Below are 18,325 nucleotides of genomic sequence, written 5' to 3'. Positions count from 1 at the left end.
TGTCTTTAGCATCTCCTTTCCATTTACTGTTCAACCTCAATTCAATGTGAGAATTTGCTGCTTCTCTCTCTCATGCGTATCTTTGGGTTTTCGACGGAATCTGAAGAGGTCACCTTGAGCATTCAGAAACTGTGCCAGCACATTGTGACACGTCGTGGACAAATCAATTAATGGAGTAACTGAGAAGGTAATCAGCAGATGAAATGATAAAGAAAATGGCAGTTAGCTGAAGCTGACTGGGATGGACTAGAAAACCTAAACCAGTTTCATAAACCTGCTGAATGTTTTTACTGTTGTTCAGAAATTAATGGGGACAGAGTCTGAAAATGGTCAGCAAACACAAGTTGCAAACACGTTGGTGTGTCCGTCATTTAACTGCAAGACTGACACTGCTCTCCTCCAAAGAATCGCTTTGGTCACATTCAAAACAAGAGAAAACCACTTGCTGCAAACAGGCGTCCAACCACCGAGGGACGGACCACACGGTGTTCATCACACTTCGAACTCATGCAAACACAATCTGGTTACTTTGAAAGGAAGAGTGTCCACCACACCCCTGGATTCAGGCTTCACGCAGTAATACACAGATGTTGGGTTTGAAAGGAAGAAACTTAAAACAATGAATGTAAAACATGTCCTCCGGCCCATCACTTGCAGTAATCTGTTTTTTGCGTGTGTAAACATAGAAATAAAAGTTTAGCAGCATCTTATTTCCCACAGTTCTACCCAGACTGCTTCCTCCTCCAGTGCTCTGGACCTGTGGTTTGGTTCCGTTTTCTGGCTTGTGGACGAGACCAGCGGCTCACATACATCACGTCTTCCTCATTCATTCCCACCTGTAGAGCTTCAGCATCTTCTCCGTAAGCGTCGCCAGATAGTGCTCACCGTTCACAGAGAAGGGACTGATGTCCAGCACTGGGAGGTCAGCTGGAAGCTTCTGGAGCAGAGAGCCACTGCCGGCGTCCCACACCTGAGGAGGAGGACAAAAAACAAACACAATACATGAGGAAGAGTGAGAGGGAGGGGAGGTGAAGAAGGTGAGAAACACTCTTTCAAATGGAAACTATTTCCATTTCCCTTGGTCTGATAAGTATATCAACTCATTTTTTAGCATGAAGCCTGGTTTTGATCCCCTCCCATTTTTCTTGTTCAACTTACAGCATTACACTGTCACTGTACTCTGGTTCAGATTAAAAGCCCTCTAGCATTTTAGTGAACAGAAGCCCTTTGTTTCTTAATAGGGGTTTTATTGTCAGCATTTGCAGGCACACCATATATAGCAACAGCTGGATTAAAGAACAGAAAGGCATAGTGGATCAAAATAATGCATCTAATGCTACCATTTGTAATTTTACACTCTAAAGAGCTGTCAAAACTTTTAACGACCTGCTAACAGAAACCCTACGCACCAGGACTTTATCCACCCTGGTTTTTATAACTGCCTGCATTTACAACCCCAGACATTATTGCAAACCCAGCTTTAAACTGAGTAAAGGTTTTTATGTCCCAACGTACATGAAGAGTAAAAGAGAAAAAAGGCAGTTTTGGCACTTTAAGAGGACAAAAATATATCAATGAATAACTAAGTGTAATGCAAAATAGTATAAATATAAGTAAAAATAGAAAATAGAAAAAAAAAAATCATCTATCCCAGTTAAATTTAAAAGACATTACATGAAAACTTTGGGCTTTAAATAAAAACACATCTAACAAAACAATAATAATTTAATAATTTTGAACATTTATGAGATACTTTGGCTTTAGGCTACACAAAATCCTGTAGTAATTTTTAAGCACTAGTAGGCAACAGAAGTCAACAAAATACTACCCCCAAATAAGAGCTGGAGCTGAACATTAGTTGGAAAGTTTACATCCACTTGTAAAGACCTTGCACATCATGACAGCTTTGAGTACCCAGTGACTCCTACAACTGAGAATGTTCTATGATGGAATGATTGAAAACACAGGGGTCTATGTCACAAAAACAAACAAAGAAACAATCATGTATTTTGGTTCTTTCATAAATGATTATAGGTCTTGCAACATCTGCTGCAGATACACAAACAGCAACCAGAAATATTTGTTTTGGTGATGTAGAGAATTTTAACAATCAGATTTTCTTAGTTTCATGGCCTCTTAACTTGTGAGAGATTCTGATTGCCTACAGCTGCTGACTGTTCTGATCCAGTCTAAATAGAACCATCTGATCCACTCATTAGACTCAGACACAAACACCACAGTGAGAAAGTCTGAGGAGCTCCACAAAGATCTGGAAAAGAAAATCATTGGCTAGAACAAGTCAGAAAGTCACTCAAAGCCATTTTAAAGATGCTTCAGACCTGAAAGTCATCTGTGCAAACAACTGTTTAGAGTATAAAGTTGTATATGTATGTTATGAAGTAAAACACGTGAAAAAATGTTTTCAAGAGGGCTGGGGCAATACCGATTTCTGCGTTGTTTTCTTTGCACCAATCTGTGGAGCAATGTTTGAAGTGCCATAACTTGAGAAATAATGTAGCTGGAGTCCTGGGGCCTCATGTATCATCAGTGGGTACGCACAGATATGCGCGTAGAGCAGGGGTGTCCAATCCTGTTCCTCTAGGGCCACAATCCTGCATGTTTTAGATGTTTCCCTCTTCCAACACACCTGATTCAAATGATCAGGATCGCGATCAAGCTTCTATCGCTCCTACTCTCCAATGTCCGCTCCCTTGACAACAAGCTGGACGAGCTGCGTTTGCTGGGAGAAGCCCGCAGAGACTGGAAAGACTGTTGTGTGTTTGCTTTAACAGAAACATGGCTCCATGACAACATCCCAGACGGACATACAGCTGGAGGAGATGACATCGTTACGGGCAAACAGCGAGCTCTGAACTTTTCCAGAGCCGCTGCAGGAGCAGGACACTTAACATTGTCAGGGACTCCTCACACCCTCTCCATAAACTGTTTGAACTGCTGCCATCAGGCAAACCTTTCTGGAGCACTGAAGGAAGAACCTCCAGACTGATCATTATTTTAGCGACGTTCATTGCCCTGAAGTTCAGCAAAGTCTTTCGGCTGTAAGTTTTGCGGAATGAACGTCTGGGATAGACAACACACTCAAAACTTTCACTGTCGCTGTCTCCTGGAGGAGCCACTGCGTCTTATCACCACCATCTCTATGGAAACCCATAGAGATTCATTATGTATATTCAGAGTTTCAATATACACACACACATATATCAGTGTTTCCTCTACATTTATTTAGGAGCGGCGGGCCGCCATTCCTAAATCCTAGCTGCCGCTCCTACAAATGTCTTCTTCTTCTTTTTTTTTTTTTTTATTGTCGCATGTACACCACTGCCGCGTGTCTCCACCTTCATAGCAGAGTCCTGCACTGGGCTGGGTGCTCACGACTACTACGGTAAACTACAGATAACCATCTTGCTCAGTATCTACTCTTTGGGGGGGTTAATAAGATGTTAATTTCTCGCGAGCACTACGGTAAACTACAGATAACTATCTTGCTCAGTATTTACTCTTTTACTCGTAACACAATGTTAATTTGCTAGCGAGAGTGTGGCCTTGAAAGTGACACTGGTTAGTCCGCTCATAGAAAAGACCGCATGAGGAAAAAATTACACGGTTTCATTTTGGACAAATCTGACATTAGAACGCCCTAATTTACTCTTTTTAAAGTCATCTTTAGTCGCACACCGGTCTGAGCCCCACGGCCACCAACAGCAGCTACCGCAGCCTGCTATGTAGGGCGTTCAGGGAGCATCGTAAATTGTAGAGTCTATCGATAAGAAAATGTTCAGCCAGTCATGTTTTCTCTGTGACAAGGTGGGAAGTTCGAACAAATGAGAAAGTTAGTCACACCGGTGGAAAAAAAATAATAAAAAATTAGTCTGGAGTCCTGTGTGGACTTCCGTGTGGCATGAGCGTTGTTTGGTAAACGGTTACGTATGCAGTGCCGTATAGCGTGGCTCTAACTTGGCCCCTGGCCAATGGAAAAGCAACCAGTTCTTTGGAGGTGCCAGATTTGAACCAACTAAGGACTGGAACTAGCACCAGCAAGGAACTAGCACCTGGTGTTTCTTGGTGGATAAGTCAGAGGAGAGTCGTCTTCGAGAATAGGGCAGCGACTTACCGGAGAAAAGGTAGACTTATTAGCTTAAGGTAACTCAGAATAGATTTTACAAGTTAAATAGACTTTCGCAAAACATGGCCCGCTATTGTTACATAACATGTATGTTAAGTTAATTGGGCCCGGGGCCAACTCAGCGTCACTAACATGAGTAAACTAACTGATAGCATTAAGCTAACATCTTCATGCCATGATGGAACGGCTGACTGCATCTTTTATATATATATAAAGATTTTCAGTCAGCTCTTAACGTTTTACCATTTTGAAGTTTGAATGTTTCTGTTCAGGAATGCAAGTAAATAACTATAATCTGACATCTTCATGCATTTTACTAATTTTTCTGTTTTTTGTAGAACAGTAAATTTGAAAATTCATGGATGCCAACAATAATCACATTTTGGCAATTACCAATGCTGTTATTTTGTTAATTTAGGGCAGCTGTGGTATAAACCTGACACTGGGTGCAGGTCTCATACATTTGTTAAGCTCTGTACATGGTATATGTGTACAAAGTATATGTGAACTTTTGTTTATAACTGTATATATAAAACATAATCAACTTTTATATAACCAAACATTGATTTAAAAAATACTTCAAAAAAGGAAAATAACTGCGAATTTAATTTGCGCTCTTTGTAGTAAAGAAATAAAAAAATCTGAAAGAATAAACTATGCTAAACCTAAAAATGAAATTACCATAATTAGTCAAGCAATAAATACATTCATACAATTATTTTATATTAAAATAAATCAAAGGCTCTTTAAAACGATAATGCAGCCAAATTGAAAAGAATGAACAGATTTAACAGCACATTCTACACAGCACTGACCATGGCGGAGTTGGAGGCCTCATCCCCAGCACAGACCAGCATTCCACCTCCGTCTGGACTCTTGAAGACGGCATTCTTGGTGAGCAGTTTGCAGGATGAGCCAGCGCTGAACGTCTGCATGGGAGAGCAGGAGCAGCTGGGCAGCTGGCTAGAGTCCTGCTGAGGGGTTCTGTTCAGAGCCAGCAGGACGCAGCGCAGAGATGGGTTGGAGCGTCCTGTGGCAGAGACCACATTTAGTGAATCAACTGGTCTAACCTTCAAATATATACCCTCCATTTTGGCCTGGTCCAGGTTACTGCAGCTTCACCAAACCAGGACACCTATGCCAAAATTCTATTCAGAGCGAATAGGTCTCTTTTGGCTAGAAGTGACATAAACAAGTGACAAAGACAGGAGACATTGTGTTTGAGGTGTGACCATCTGCATCTAAAAATGATGTACAAAGTTATTTATGCAACCTTTATGCAATCAGTGGTGAAGCCAAATTAGCCAAACACTTATTGATACTAACAAGGTTCCTGCATGTCTCCACTGGGTCTTTGGTCCACTCTCCCTGTGACAAGAGTTTTTCAGCAGACTGCCTGATGCCTTCCTCCACAATTCTAATGTCGTCCTCTTTTCTCATGATGCTGTTTTACTTTGACGAGGTTGTTGGGCCGATCGGCTAAGAAACTGGAGGTCTTGAGGTTGAGTGTTTCTCCTTTCTTTCACTAAACAAAAGCCACATCCCTGTGTCCAACACTATTTTCATCTCATTCGACCACAGAACTGATGAACAAAAGCTTGCTTCTTTGTCCAGGTGAGCTTTGGTGTGTCTGTATAGAAGAGGTGAGTCCTCCTTGGTCTGTGTTCATGTGAGCAGCCTTGTGCAATGTTTGATTGAGATGCTACAACCAGAACTGCTCAGATCTATCAGGATGGTCTTGGTATTGATCCTTGGATTTTTCTTGGCCTCTACCATTTTTGCAAGTGCAGGTGTAACTTTTGGCTTCCTACCACGACCTCTGAGATGTTTACAGTGCAGATCTCCTTGTTGTTTCTGATGATGCACTGTGAACATGCCATTTGAAAACACATTGATTTGACTTGATAGTCTTTTACTGTGAGCAGCCACAATGCACAACTGTAAGTGCTCACTAAGTTGTTTGGTTTTGGCATTGACAACTGAATGGTAACTGAATTACTGCATCAGCTGCTCCCAGTTTATAAGGATGCTCTAGAACATGACAGAAATTACCAGAACCATTTACAATGGTATCCATTTTCTCACAGATCTGTGACAATTTCCAGGGACAGGAATAATGCTGGACATGGCATTTTTAGTAAAGTATTGAAATTAATCAAGAACATCCCCAACACAATGTCTCGCTGTCTTTTGTCACTTGTTTATGTAATTTCTAGCCAGAAGAAACTTATTGGTCAAACAGAAGTTCATTATAAATTAAAATTTGATGTGGGTAAGAATCGTTTTGGGCTGAACTGCACAACACAGTCTCACAGCTATTTCATAGTCATGCTGTCACAAGTATGAAAAATTTGAGTGACTAAGTGCCTCAAAATACAGATATTGCTATCATGTGATTGTCAATACTTCTAGCAGTATGTAACCACAGTTTCAAAAATGGCATTAGTCCATCACAAAAGGTTTAGCGTCGAAGTCACTGACTATTGCTAGAGCACCCCATCTCAGGTCAAAACAAAGCAGTAGGTTGGCCACGCCTCCCCCTCCTTCTTCACTGTCCTTTACAACCAGAAAGGCCATCTACGTGACAGGCAACAAAAACAAAGTAGCCACATCATTAGGTCGAGGGTCTGAGTAAGCAGCATTAGAGTCCTACCAGGCCTGTATGTGACCAGACAGTGTCTGCTCTCCGTCTCCACCTGGATGTCGGTGCAGCCGGAAGCCTCCAGCGGCAGTAGGTGTGGTCTGTAGGTGGTCTCGTTCACCTGCTCCCAGAAATATCCGCCTTCCAGAGAGCCAGCAATTAGCCCGCCACAGGGAAATGAGCTGGACGCCGCGCGGGGGACATAGCACAGAGATGCCACTGGACACCTGGAGAAAAAAAAATAAAAAATCAGTGTTCAACAAGTTAGGAGCTTTCAGCAAAGACAGTGAATGCCCTACTGGGCACTCAGAGGCCACATTCACACAAAACCACTGAAAAACAGAATTTTTCTAAACTGTTCTTTGAAGTGGATCGGTCAGAAATTACCAGCCGTATGTTTCAGTGTGTGTACCTGGAGCGTAGTGGCTGGAGTTCCTGGACGTGTGTGCTGGTGTCTCTGGTGTCGTAGATGAGCACTGAGCCGTTGGTCAGGCCAGCGTAGACGTAGTTACTGTTGTCCAAACACCAGCAGCAGCTCCACACTGGTTTACCTGCGTTGTAGGTCTGAACTACTGTGTTGGTCAGCAGACTGCAACACACACATACACACACACACTAATCAAAGATACACAAGAAAACCCTCTGTGAGGGTGGAGGTTTTACTACATGTCTATACCTGGTCAGTTTGATGGTGTTGTCCAGGGCAGCAGACAGCAGCAGGCTGTCGTTCTGTCTGTTGAAGGACAGGCCTCTGATCTGTTTACTGTGTATTGGAACATACTGACTGGCCTTCATGTTCACTACACTCACCTTCTTCACCCCACAACCTGAATAAAGAAAAGAAACAAAGAACTGATTGGTAAAACACAGAGGTGGCAACTGTTTCAATGCAAGCTTCATTCACAAAATAAGAGATTACTTGGAGACACTATAAATGTAATATATTGTTGATAACTAACATGAGAAACAAAAGTAATGTTGGATTCAAATGGTTTGAAAAAGAAAAACAAACAAACACAAAAAAAACAGTCTACACAACACGAGAGCATGAGTGACTAAGTGAAGGAGGGAGTGGTGATCAGAGAAGACAGTGAAGGGGAGAACTCCCTTAACAAACCTTAAAGAAAACCCAACTGCTAACACTACACTAAATGTTGTGTGAAATGGCAGAAAATCTGGCAAACTAATGGGAAGGTACACAGCAGGAAAGTCTGGGGTGTTTTGGATTGCCTGGACAAACTCAGTGGCTCACAGGCAAACAGCTCTACCGCTCAGGTTAACACGACCAGCGGACTGAAGTCAGGGTAACACAGATTCTGGATTCCTGTTCTTCCTGGGTTTTTAAATGTGAAAATGTGGTGGAGATGCAGACAGAGACATACACAGAAGAACGTTTGGTCTAATTCTTCTGGTCTTCAGGGTGGAGGAACTAAATAAAGATAAAAAATAATTAAAAAAAAAAAAAACTTAAAAAAGAAAACCTCATTTTCTTGTTGGAAGTGCATGTTCCTGCGTTCCTTAAAAAACGCTGCAGCGTTCCCAGAAGTGCACCTCTGGTGACTGAAGTGTTCTCACTGTGTTCAAGTCACATTGCTAACCAGTAACTATGAGCAGATGCATGGAGACAAACAACAATGGTTTGTCTTACTTGGTAATAAATAAATAAATAAAAATTCTGTTATAGCAACAAGCTGCTGCACCACTAGCAGCCACATCAGAATAAACTGCAGTACAAACACCAATTCAATATTTCAGTTCATTTTATAGAAGTTGTACCCTGCGAGTATTTATGTAAAAATATTTAATATAACAGAAGAAGCTAATCTAGGGTAGCATTAGGGTTAACCAGGGTTAACGTGTGTGAACCCAATCCAGAAAATTAGATGCCTTTCTCATTTTTCATTGTATGTGCTGCATATGAGTAAAGATTTTGGCCTAAAGGTGGCACTGGAAGAAAGCTCATGAAGTGTCTAAGACAAAAAGGTTTCATCTTTTGGGGACCATGAATGTGCTCTGTTGTGTTTAGATGTGCTCTGAACCAGAGGGGTGGACAGACCGATGAATTGGCTGCTAATGGATCAAAAGAAAGAAGTGAAAAAGTGAGGGCATCTCACCAGGCACCAGTGTGGAGTGAGGGGAAGGCTGGGAGGCCAACAGGCAGCTCAGAGGTTCACAGTAGGATAAAACCCTGCAGCCTCCAGCCTGAGACACCATCACTGCCTTGGAGAAGCTGTACTGAAGTGTCTTGGAGCCATCCACCCTCTGAGACAGACTGAAGAGGAGTGAGGCTGACGAGGAGGAGGAAGAAGAGGAAGAGGAGGAGGGAACTGAGCTCCGGCCAGTCTGGGCCATCAGGGCTCTGAGCTCCTGCGCAACCAGGGAGAGACAAAGATGTCAAGACACTCACTTCCTCACATCATGGAAACAACAGCACATGGAGTGGACCTCCTAAAGCTTCAACGTCTAAAATGTGCCACTTTTTCAAATTTTCATTATAATCAGGTATGAGATGCATTCAAAGGGAACTCAGTACCTTGAAGAACTCCTTTTAAAATCAAAGACTAAAAGTAGAACAATTCAATATAAATGATTAAATCGCAAATAATTTGTAATCCAACAACGTTTTGCAAAGTAGTTTCATGAACACTGTGATTTACACGTTAACAACCCAAATGATGCCATAAAGTGTAATATGCTTTTTTTTTTTTTTACAGCAATAATCTAAGATAATAAACGGTTTGCAAAAAATAAATAAATGAATTTTAAAAAATAATAACAATAATAGCAATACTTTTGAACTTTGCAAGTCAATTTTGTAACACAGTACCAGTCAAACACTTTGAACACACCAACTGCTTCAAGTTGTTTTTCGAAGAACAATTTGGCACACATGTCAAATTTAAAGCAACCAGGGTGCACCTGACCCTCACGTCCTAAAATAATGGACGGTCCCTAATGTGGGTTACTACAGTAGCTAGAGGGATTTTCCTGTACACCCACTCTACCCGGCACAACACAGGTGATGGTCTCATTAAAAAGGAAGAAATTCCACCCATTTGTCCACCGTTAACAAGAGTTACCTGTGAACTAAGAGACAAGCTCATCATGCTGCCAATAGCACGCAAATCTGTCATCACAGCACCAAGTGGCAACTTTGAGAAGTCTAAAGTATTAAACTGATTTTGTTTACAGTCTTCTTTTCTTCACTGCATAATTTCAAATCATTTCATAGTTTTCACATCTTAAGTTTTGTTCTACACTATAGAAAGCTGTCAAAGTGGATGAGTAGGTGTGTCCAGACTTTTGACTGGCACTGTGTACTTAACATTACATATGATTCCACAAATTGGCACATTTCAGTCTTCATAGAAAATTAATTAGGCAAGGAAGCTAACATTAACACACATTTTACCATTGGTGATGTGCAAAATCCCAAACTGGCCAAATAACATTGCACTTAAGTTCAATGTACAAAAATAATATTTACAATTATTTTTTTATTTTGTTCCTCAGATTTTATCTAACTTAAACAAAAAATAAGAAAACCCATTGACAAGTTTTGTCAAAGTTTCAGGACATGAGTAAACAGCCAGCACTGGTACCTGCAGCTCTTGCTGTGCTTGTCCATATTTGTTGGTGACAACCTGCAGTTTGAGTTTGTACTGAGCTGATTCCAGCTCAGCCTTCCTCCTCAGAGACTGCTCCTGCTCCAGAGATCTACAAGTATACACACATTAAATGCTTTAGTTTCATGAATTTAAATACTAATTTGACAAGCAACTGACCCCCAGTAACAAAGGTCAGATTTTGTTTGTTTCTTAGATCAGTGACGAAAATATTCTAGGAACAATACTGTACATTTTAAACTACCAGGATTAAACTGAAGACACCGCATGTATTTAACAATTCTATTCACATTCTGCTCATACACCTATGCACTTATCAGTTGCACCAGTGGGGGGTGACAACAGGTGAGTCAAGACTAGTCACTGCTGCAAAGGACTCCTCGTGCAACAGAACCATCAATGGTAGTTGGTATTGGCAAAGCCACTGGTAAATGGTAGTTTGTTATGGTGTCATTTTTGTGTCTCATTCCTGAGCAATAAATGGGAAGTTCTGAGCACAAAAACCTGTTTTTTGCAAGAAGTCAAAATTATATTTTGTGTAAAAGTTATAATCAAGCGAAAAACAAAGCAGTTTAAGCAAACAATGATCAATAACGGGCTCAGTTATTCTTGACATGAGTGTGCATTAACAACATTTTTTCCTCAGTTTTCCTCCCTCATGGTGCTTTTCCTCAGAGAGCTGCGAGACCGCTCACCGCTTGCTCAACATGACACACAAAGTCAACCAATCAGGAGTAAGACAGGGCAACTTCTGATTTGCTGTTTCCTATCCAATCATAACTAGGAGCAGCGTCATTGAAAGAGAAATTCACTTATTATTCACTTAATAAAAAACACTGTTGTAATTGGCTACACATGTCGATGTGCTACACAAATATCCAAAATCAATTCATTTACTAACTACTAGCTCCCAAAAACTGCTGATTTGTCTCTCCGTATTTACGGATTCAAATTCCCCGCTGAGTACTTCTGGGAACTATCTGAAGTCTCCGTGTATCACGTGACTATCAAGCATTGTGGACCTCTCCTGTCGTAACTCTCCCTTCAACTTCACAGCCAATCACAAGTTGCCCTGTCTGACTTCTGATTGGTTAACTTTGTGGCACATTGTACGAAAACCATAGTTTGTCACTCCAAAAGGGTTACAGCATCCCACTGAGTCTAATGGATTTCAAACAACACAAAACTTAAATGTTTGGATAAGTGACATTTATTTGTTCCTATAAAGGAAAAAAGTGCCCGTTTGTGACCAACTGCCTTCCAGTATTCTTGGTATCAGTGCTCCCTTAAGATTCCTACAGGTTTGGTGTGTTGAAGAAGAAAAAGCATCACTCACTTCTTTAAGCTCTCCTGCTCAGAGTTGTCCAGCGCTCTCAACTTTGGAGCGTACAGAAGCACAATGTCTGAACGCTTTGCTTTCTTGTTGCACTAAAGACACAGAAAATACAGAAACAGTTAAATCATCCTCATTCAATCATATTCCAGACTCAGATGTCTACATTTTTCAGACCATATTTGATATTCAAGCACAAATAGTTTGATGTTTTGTCTATATGGTAAATTCCTACTGTACATGCAGCCAATGGTGCAGCCAGCTGGGATTTAGACTGGGTCTTGCTGCCCAGGGCATTACCACCCACGTAGCGTGTACGCTAACCACTCCGCTTTGTAAAGCAAAGCAAAAAGAGACAGTCACTTTATTTTCCTGATACCTACATCACTGCATAACTCAGAAATGTTCAGCCACACCTACTACTTGCTTATTTGCGATGCTGTAAGCAATACAGAGATATTGTTGCATTTTCATTTTAAACTAGCTTGGTCTGGATGCCCAGCACAGTAATGAGGCACTGGGCGGAGCTGTGATGTACAGGTGTTAAGGCATCTCTGTGTGAGTGAGTGTTCGCTCACACACCACAGTTGCCTTACGTTCGACAACATGAAGCTCTTTCTGGCCCAAGCTCTCTCACACAGTGGTAAACATCTAGCTCGGCTGACTGGCTGCCGAGAAATTTTGAATTTAGAAAGGTAAAAAAGAGGCAATGGTCTGGTAACACGATGTTTATTCATACTTTTTTCTGTTATCTATACTTATACAGATCTGGAAATGACCAAAATCTAATTCCATACTTTCGTACACTGCTTAAGGAACCATGGGAGAAGATTTCTGATAAGATACAGTGTCTTCACAGACCTGTGGGCATTTAGCAGCCTGGCCCTGAGCTTTCAGCCAGCGCTGGATACAGGTGAAGCCAAAGAGGTGTCCACAGCGCAGAGCAGACAATCTGTGTTCCCCCGCTGTAGTCCACGCCTCGAAGCAGATGGTGCAGGTGTCGCCGTCGCTCTCGTCAATGTGGGCCGACTGGACTGAAGCCAGGGCTGCTGGGGCCGACTAGGAACGAGATGGTAACACAATGGATTCTATGTAAAAGAACCTAAAACTCTTACAACTAAGAACCAGCCAAGCAACACTACAGAAATATGTTCACTCATTTACTGGAAACTTTTGAGGGCATCTGTGCAGATACAGCATTTCTAAGTAGATTTATGAAACCTTTAAACTTGTCGTGTATCACGTCTGTGATAGTGGAGGAAATCAGATTTTTTTTTTTTAAATCCAGTTGGCTACAATGCTCTCAGTTTCTCATCAATGTAATATTTAGGAGAGGAAAATAATTATCAAAACAAAATTTTTGAGGTGTTAGGCCCTGGTTGAATTGAAACTGAATTTTCCAGCATGGACATGCTAGAATTATTAATTAGTTTATAACCAACAACAAACTAATAATTGATTAGTAATTAGTAATATTAATTTTATAAAAAGCAACATTTGAGCACATTTGGATTTGATGGCTTCACTTCACTGCAGAACTCACAATTCAACCACTGCTTTTACAAAAAACATTTTACTGTCATTCTGGTCAGCAAATGATAAGTTACTGCAGGTTACTTAACTCATGTAAATAATTAATAAAAGAATTTCTGTTAGTCAAAAAGCACCTGTAAGTGGTTTAATGTGGCGGTAACTGGCCTGTAAAGATAACTGTGGAATGAAAATGTCAAACTTTCCTTATTTCCAAAAACAAAACAATCAAATGTGCGACACTTGATACAAAAACTTCATATCAATCATCCAAAAGAACAACATCTGATGTATAAATAATGTGGAAATGGAAGGCACTGTCAATATTTTAATTCATTAAATATTGAGCAAAATGTTATTGTCTGATTCTAAATTGTCCGTAGGTGTGAATGTGAGTGTGCTTGGTTGTCTGTCTGTAAGTGTAGCCCTGTGATAGACTGGTGACCTGTCCAGGGTGTCCCCTGCCTTCGCCCTAAGTCAGCTGGGATAGACTCCAGCCCCCCCACGACCCTCGTGAGGATTAAGCGGTGTATAGATAATGGATGGATGGATGTTCTTGTCTATGCTAAAATAATCTCCTTACTAAAGGCTGGATTCCCCAGAAATAATAGTTTATAATAATTGTCTTAGTCCACGTAAAATAACAAACAAAAAAACAGCCTTTTTGAATGTAGAATCTAATCTAATTTAAGGGATATGGACATCATTGCTCCGTGACAGACTGGTGACCTGTCCAGGTCAACCTGCCTTCACTCTGAGTCAGCTGGGATAGACTGCAGTCTTCCAACAACTCTACAGAGGCCTGAGCGCTTTACAGATAATGGATGGATGGATGGATTTCATTGAGTATCCTGACTTTGGTACATGAAAACAAACTTGAGTGAATATTACTTATTTAAGCTGTGACTAAAGCTGCACACAGTCTGACCAACATACAAATGTAATCACAGAAAAAAGGATTTGATTGGTGTATCAGTTCAGAATAGTTAAATAAAACAATCATGACTTTTCAGTAAATAGATTTTTTTCCCCACACACCTCCATCATCAGTACTAGCTCTCTGTACAACTAAAAGCAGAGCAGTTGCTATAAAGTTCCTGTTCTGTGCATTAAAAAAAAAAATGGAGCAGGAAAGCAGAGGGATGGAAAAGATCCAAAAGTTACCTGGCCATCGTGACTTTGAGCTTCTGTCCTCTCACCATCTGCAGCTGAACTGGAGCCTGAAAAGAGAAAGATCACTAGACTCTCAGTTCTAATCTACACACCAGCCTAGTCGGAGCTGATACACTCAGGACTGCTTTTCAAAGATCACAGATATATAGAAACTAGTTTGCATCATTTAGCACAGACAACATGAGGGGAATTTTGATCAGACTCACTGGTTGTACTGGCTTCCTGTGGCGGAGAGTGCTGGATGGTGGCATTGAGGTTAGGACCAGCAGGGGGGGCAAGGCTGATGGGCTCCACACCAGCAGCTGTCCCGTCTTCATCCCCATCTGCCTCATCCTCAGACTCACTGCCCTCCGTGGTGCTCCCAGACTCTGGCTCTGCCACACTGGCGGCCGGCGCACGGAGCAGAAAGTCTGGGAAGCCTCTCGAGGGTGCTGCCGTCTGACTGGGGTAGTGCACCCTGAGGCCCTGTCTGCAGCACAGACAGCTTTAACAGCTCAAGAGAACACAGATGTTTCTGACAAAATACAGTTACTAGGTGCTGAGTGTGTGAAAAGTCCAAACTGGGCCAAATTTAAACAGGGCAAAGTTAGTTGCTGCCATTTAAAATGCTGTAACGCTTTTGTAGACATGCATAAAAGTAGAGCACATAATTCAGAAACTAAAAATTCTCTGCACAGTTCTGGGTACCTGAGCCTCCTCCGCATGGGCGCCCCCTGAGCTGCTGAAGGTGTAGCTGCAGCCCTGCCCACCGCCCGCTGACTAAACGCCCAGGTGGCAGGAAGCCTGGGAGGAACTCGAGCTGCTGCCCGCCCCCCTTCAGTCTCATCATCATCATCTTCTTCCTCCTCCACTTCAGTGCTGCTGCCGGAGTCTGAGATGACCTGTGGTGCATTGGCGTCCTCAGCCTGGTCTACAGCTACAGCTGCAACCTCTTGCTGTCCGATGCCTCCTTCCTGCAGCTCCCCAGGGGAGTCTACCTCCATGGCCTCCATCTGCAAAATGTTTTACAGTGTTGACTGGCTGTCTGTATGACAAGATATTGAAGTAATGCATTGTACCACTTTTGGTTGTGGGATTATTTGAAATCCTTGTTTGCACTATTAGCAACAACTTGTAAACGGTGTTAAGAAGGGTGGTATGAAGTGTTTAACGATGGCACATTAACCCTTCTACTCCAGTTGCTATATAATACACCTGCTTAACGTTGTAATTCAGATAATTGTGATGTAATGTCATGTTTGTGTCCTGTGATAAAAACACTGGTATACGCTCCACTGGTTGATCGTACACCACAACCAGAGGAAGCACAGTAAAAGTGTGCTTCAAGGATTCTTCAAGTCGAACTCACTGTCTGATTTAGCAGACACTTTCATTTCTTTGGCTAACGTTGTATTAAAGGACACAAACTGCTGATGTATACCGCTACAGCTGCAAGAGCCTACTGCTGGAGAGACTTAGGGCTCACATTTATCTCTCTACTGGACAAGAAGGATCAAATTATAATTGGAGAGAGGATTACCAAATATCTCACAGCGACCAGGTAGCCACCTGCTCACAGTGCTAGACCTCAGCAGATGGTTTTACAGTGGTGCCAAACTCTGCTCCAACCAGCTGCACGGAGACACTTACATAACGTGCAGGTAGTGCTGAGCAGCCCAGCTACCGCTGATTAGCACCATGACAGCGTTACCAGCTGTGGAAGTCACTACCTGTCGAAGACACTCCCTCATAACCCATTAGTCCGGTCATCTGCTACAGCCAAACGCCTCCGCAGCGCTCAGGACGAGACGGGACACGGCGCTGCGTTCCTCGGCTGAGCAGCGAACTACAGCCCGAGGTCATCGAGGCCTCCGGGCGGTGAACGCCAACAGCCGCCGGAGATCACGGTGAAGGGTCAGGGTTAGGGTTAACTTAACCCTCGCTGGTTTCGTCAGATGGCTTATATGGAAACGTCCCTGAACTACAGAATTCTAATATTTTTGTTGCTTTCCGTTTTACATCCTGGTAACCACGTACGGGTTAAATAGCTAGCATTCGCTGTGAGGACACCAACACCCAGTTAATGAGTTGAATGAGGCTTCAGCCCGGGTCGGTGTGTGAACCTGCTGTCCGATGTCTTCAGAAACTCCGAGGAGAACCAGAACCAGAGCTAACAGGCTAGCGTGTAGCTGGAGCCGTTAGCTAGCAGCACAACCTACCGTGAACTCTCAGCTGGTCCCGCTCCGACAGGCCGCGCAGGGAAACGACATGGCACCACAAAGCAAACGAATCCAGCTGCTCTAGCTGTGGAGGCCGTCCACACTGTAGTTAGTTCGGTCTGGACCTGATGGTCTGGACCCGATGGTCTGAACCGCGCTCACGGCTCGAATCTCCCGGCGCCAGCCCGCTTTGCCCGCCCCATCCTGCGGCGCTTGTGGAATCTGCGTTCTTGTTCTTTGGTGGCGATGGGACGCATCAGCGCCGCCTGGTGGCCTGGAGGGTCGGAACCCGTCTGGATGGTTGACCGCCTCCGTATGTCACATTAGTCCGACCGGTATGACTTCACAGCATAGACTGTATAAAAGATGGACGTAGCAACCGGCCCTGAAAAATGAAGCCAACCCGGAAGTGTCAAAAACCTACGTCCGCTTGCTGCTGGCTCCAAAAAGCCCTGGCTCCCATAGACTTGAAATGGAAAAGAAGTGATCACAGATCAAGAAATACTGCATTCCTACAGCTCAGGATTTTTTTTCTTATTAGTTTTCATAACCAAATTCAGAGATCAGGTGGCCAATTTGAAAATAAATCAATACTGAATTTTTAAAAAATCGTCAACGTTTTGCGGGGCAAGGGGCGTGGCTGGCTTGATTGACAGTCGGCAGCGACGATACAGACGAAGCGAGCAGAAAGCGGTAAATGTGGGCGGGCAGAGAGGGCCTGTCTCTCAATCCGTCTGACCAATCGCTGCTCCTATGGCTCCGCCCCCCCTGACGATATTTGCGTCACTGGCTCCAAAAATCCAAGATGTCAACCAGGAAGCAGCATTTTATTTTTGTACTGAAAGGACTGCACCTTACGTTTCGTTGTACTTGTTACAATGACAATAAAACAAATCTGAATCTGAAAGTTTGTTAATACCAATGCCATTATCGATTCCCCTTATTGATCTGATTCTTTGTCAATTATGGTATCGATTTATGGTCAGTAGGCTATTCTATGTGGGGAAACTTAGCTGTTCTATTATTGTCACTGTTAATCTTTTGGCTTGCTATATACTTGCTATTTTCTTCCATTTTGTCTCATCAGTGAGAAACAGCTCTGGAGTCCGAGGACTTTTTCTAAAATAAAACTTTGAAACTTTTGCGTTTTAAGGTACACGTTTTGAAGATGGGTGTATGGTCATTTATTTTACTAGTCTTGAGAATTGTATACTTAATTCAAAAATATTGTAGCCTACTTGGTTCTAAATAAATACATTTTATTTGTGTCAAAGGGCCAGTGATCTTTTGTGTTAACCCATAAGAAATAATCACCTTTGACTGATATTTATGGCATGTGATGTAGTAGGCCAAGCTGTGACACTGTGGCTCTAGGTGTAAACAACCTATTTTAATTGAAATAACTGGTACTAATTGTTATTATTAATATATATTCATTTTAGTTCGAAATAAACTTGTGTACATTTGTCAAAAAAAGTCTGCATGCACCAGATTTAGCAGAAAGCTAATTTTCATTTGCAGTCCTACTAATTTACACTCCTTTCTGTTTTTTTTTTGTTTGCTTGTTTGTTTGTTTGTTTGTTTGTTTGTTTGTTTGTTTTTAAAAAATCAATTTATTGTATCAAGCACATTGTTTGCATTGGAAGGCATTTAGTGGTGTGAATCAACCGTTAAAGTTGG

At 42.2% G+C, this 18,325-nt stretch overlaps 1 protein-coding gene across 1 annotated transcript; it reads right to left on the bottom strand.

The window, feature by feature from the left end:
- Positions 1 to 6: 6 nt before the first annotated feature.
- On the bottom strand, positions 7 to 16,843 carry rfwd3 (ring finger and WD repeat domain 3). Its single transcript, XM_008302768.1, has 13 exons — positions 16,646 to 16,843; positions 15,135 to 15,439; positions 14,654 to 14,916; positions 14,439 to 14,494; positions 12,606 to 12,803; positions 11,748 to 11,839; positions 10,388 to 10,502; positions 8,900 to 9,152; positions 7,462 to 7,612; positions 7,198 to 7,374; positions 6,798 to 7,012; positions 4,960 to 5,174; positions 7 to 970 (listed from the first exon to the last, which is right to left on the bottom strand). The coding sequence occupies exons 2-13, from the start codon at positions 15,437 to 15,439 to the stop codon at positions 827 to 829; spliced, it is 2,184 nt and encodes a 727-aa protein (XP_008300990.1). The 5' UTR covers positions 16,646 to 16,843; the 3' UTR covers positions 7 to 826.
- Positions 16,844 to 18,325: the final 1,482 nt, after the last annotated feature.

The sequence above is a fragment of the Stegastes partitus genome, unplaced genomic scaffold (assembly GCF_000690725.1).
Source record: "Stegastes partitus isolate 25-593 unplaced genomic scaffold, Stegastes_partitus-1.0.2 Scaffold1875, whole genome shotgun sequence".
Lineage (NCBI taxonomy): Eukaryota > Metazoa > Chordata > Actinopteri > Pomacentridae > Stegastes > Stegastes partitus.
Note: the sequence above shows the minus strand (reverse complement) of the source record. Positions and strands in the feature narration are given on the sequence as shown.

What these genes read in the sequence shown, in the direction of transcription:
- rfwd3 (XM_008302768.1), bottom strand. Translation starts at nt 15,439, where the DNA reads ATGGAGGCCATGGAGGTAGACTCCCCTGGGGAGCTGCAGGAAGGAGGC. An exon ending in CCCATGCGGAGGAGGCTCAG is followed by an intron (nt 14,917 to 15,134) that starts GTACCCAGAACT and finishes TCTGTGCTGCAG; the next exon opens with ACAGGGCCTCAGGGTGCACT. An exon ending in CTCCAGCCACTACGCTCCAG is followed by an intron (nt 7,013 to 7,197) that starts GTACACACACTG and finishes TTTTTTCTCCAG; the next exon opens with GTGTCCAGTGGCATCTCTGT.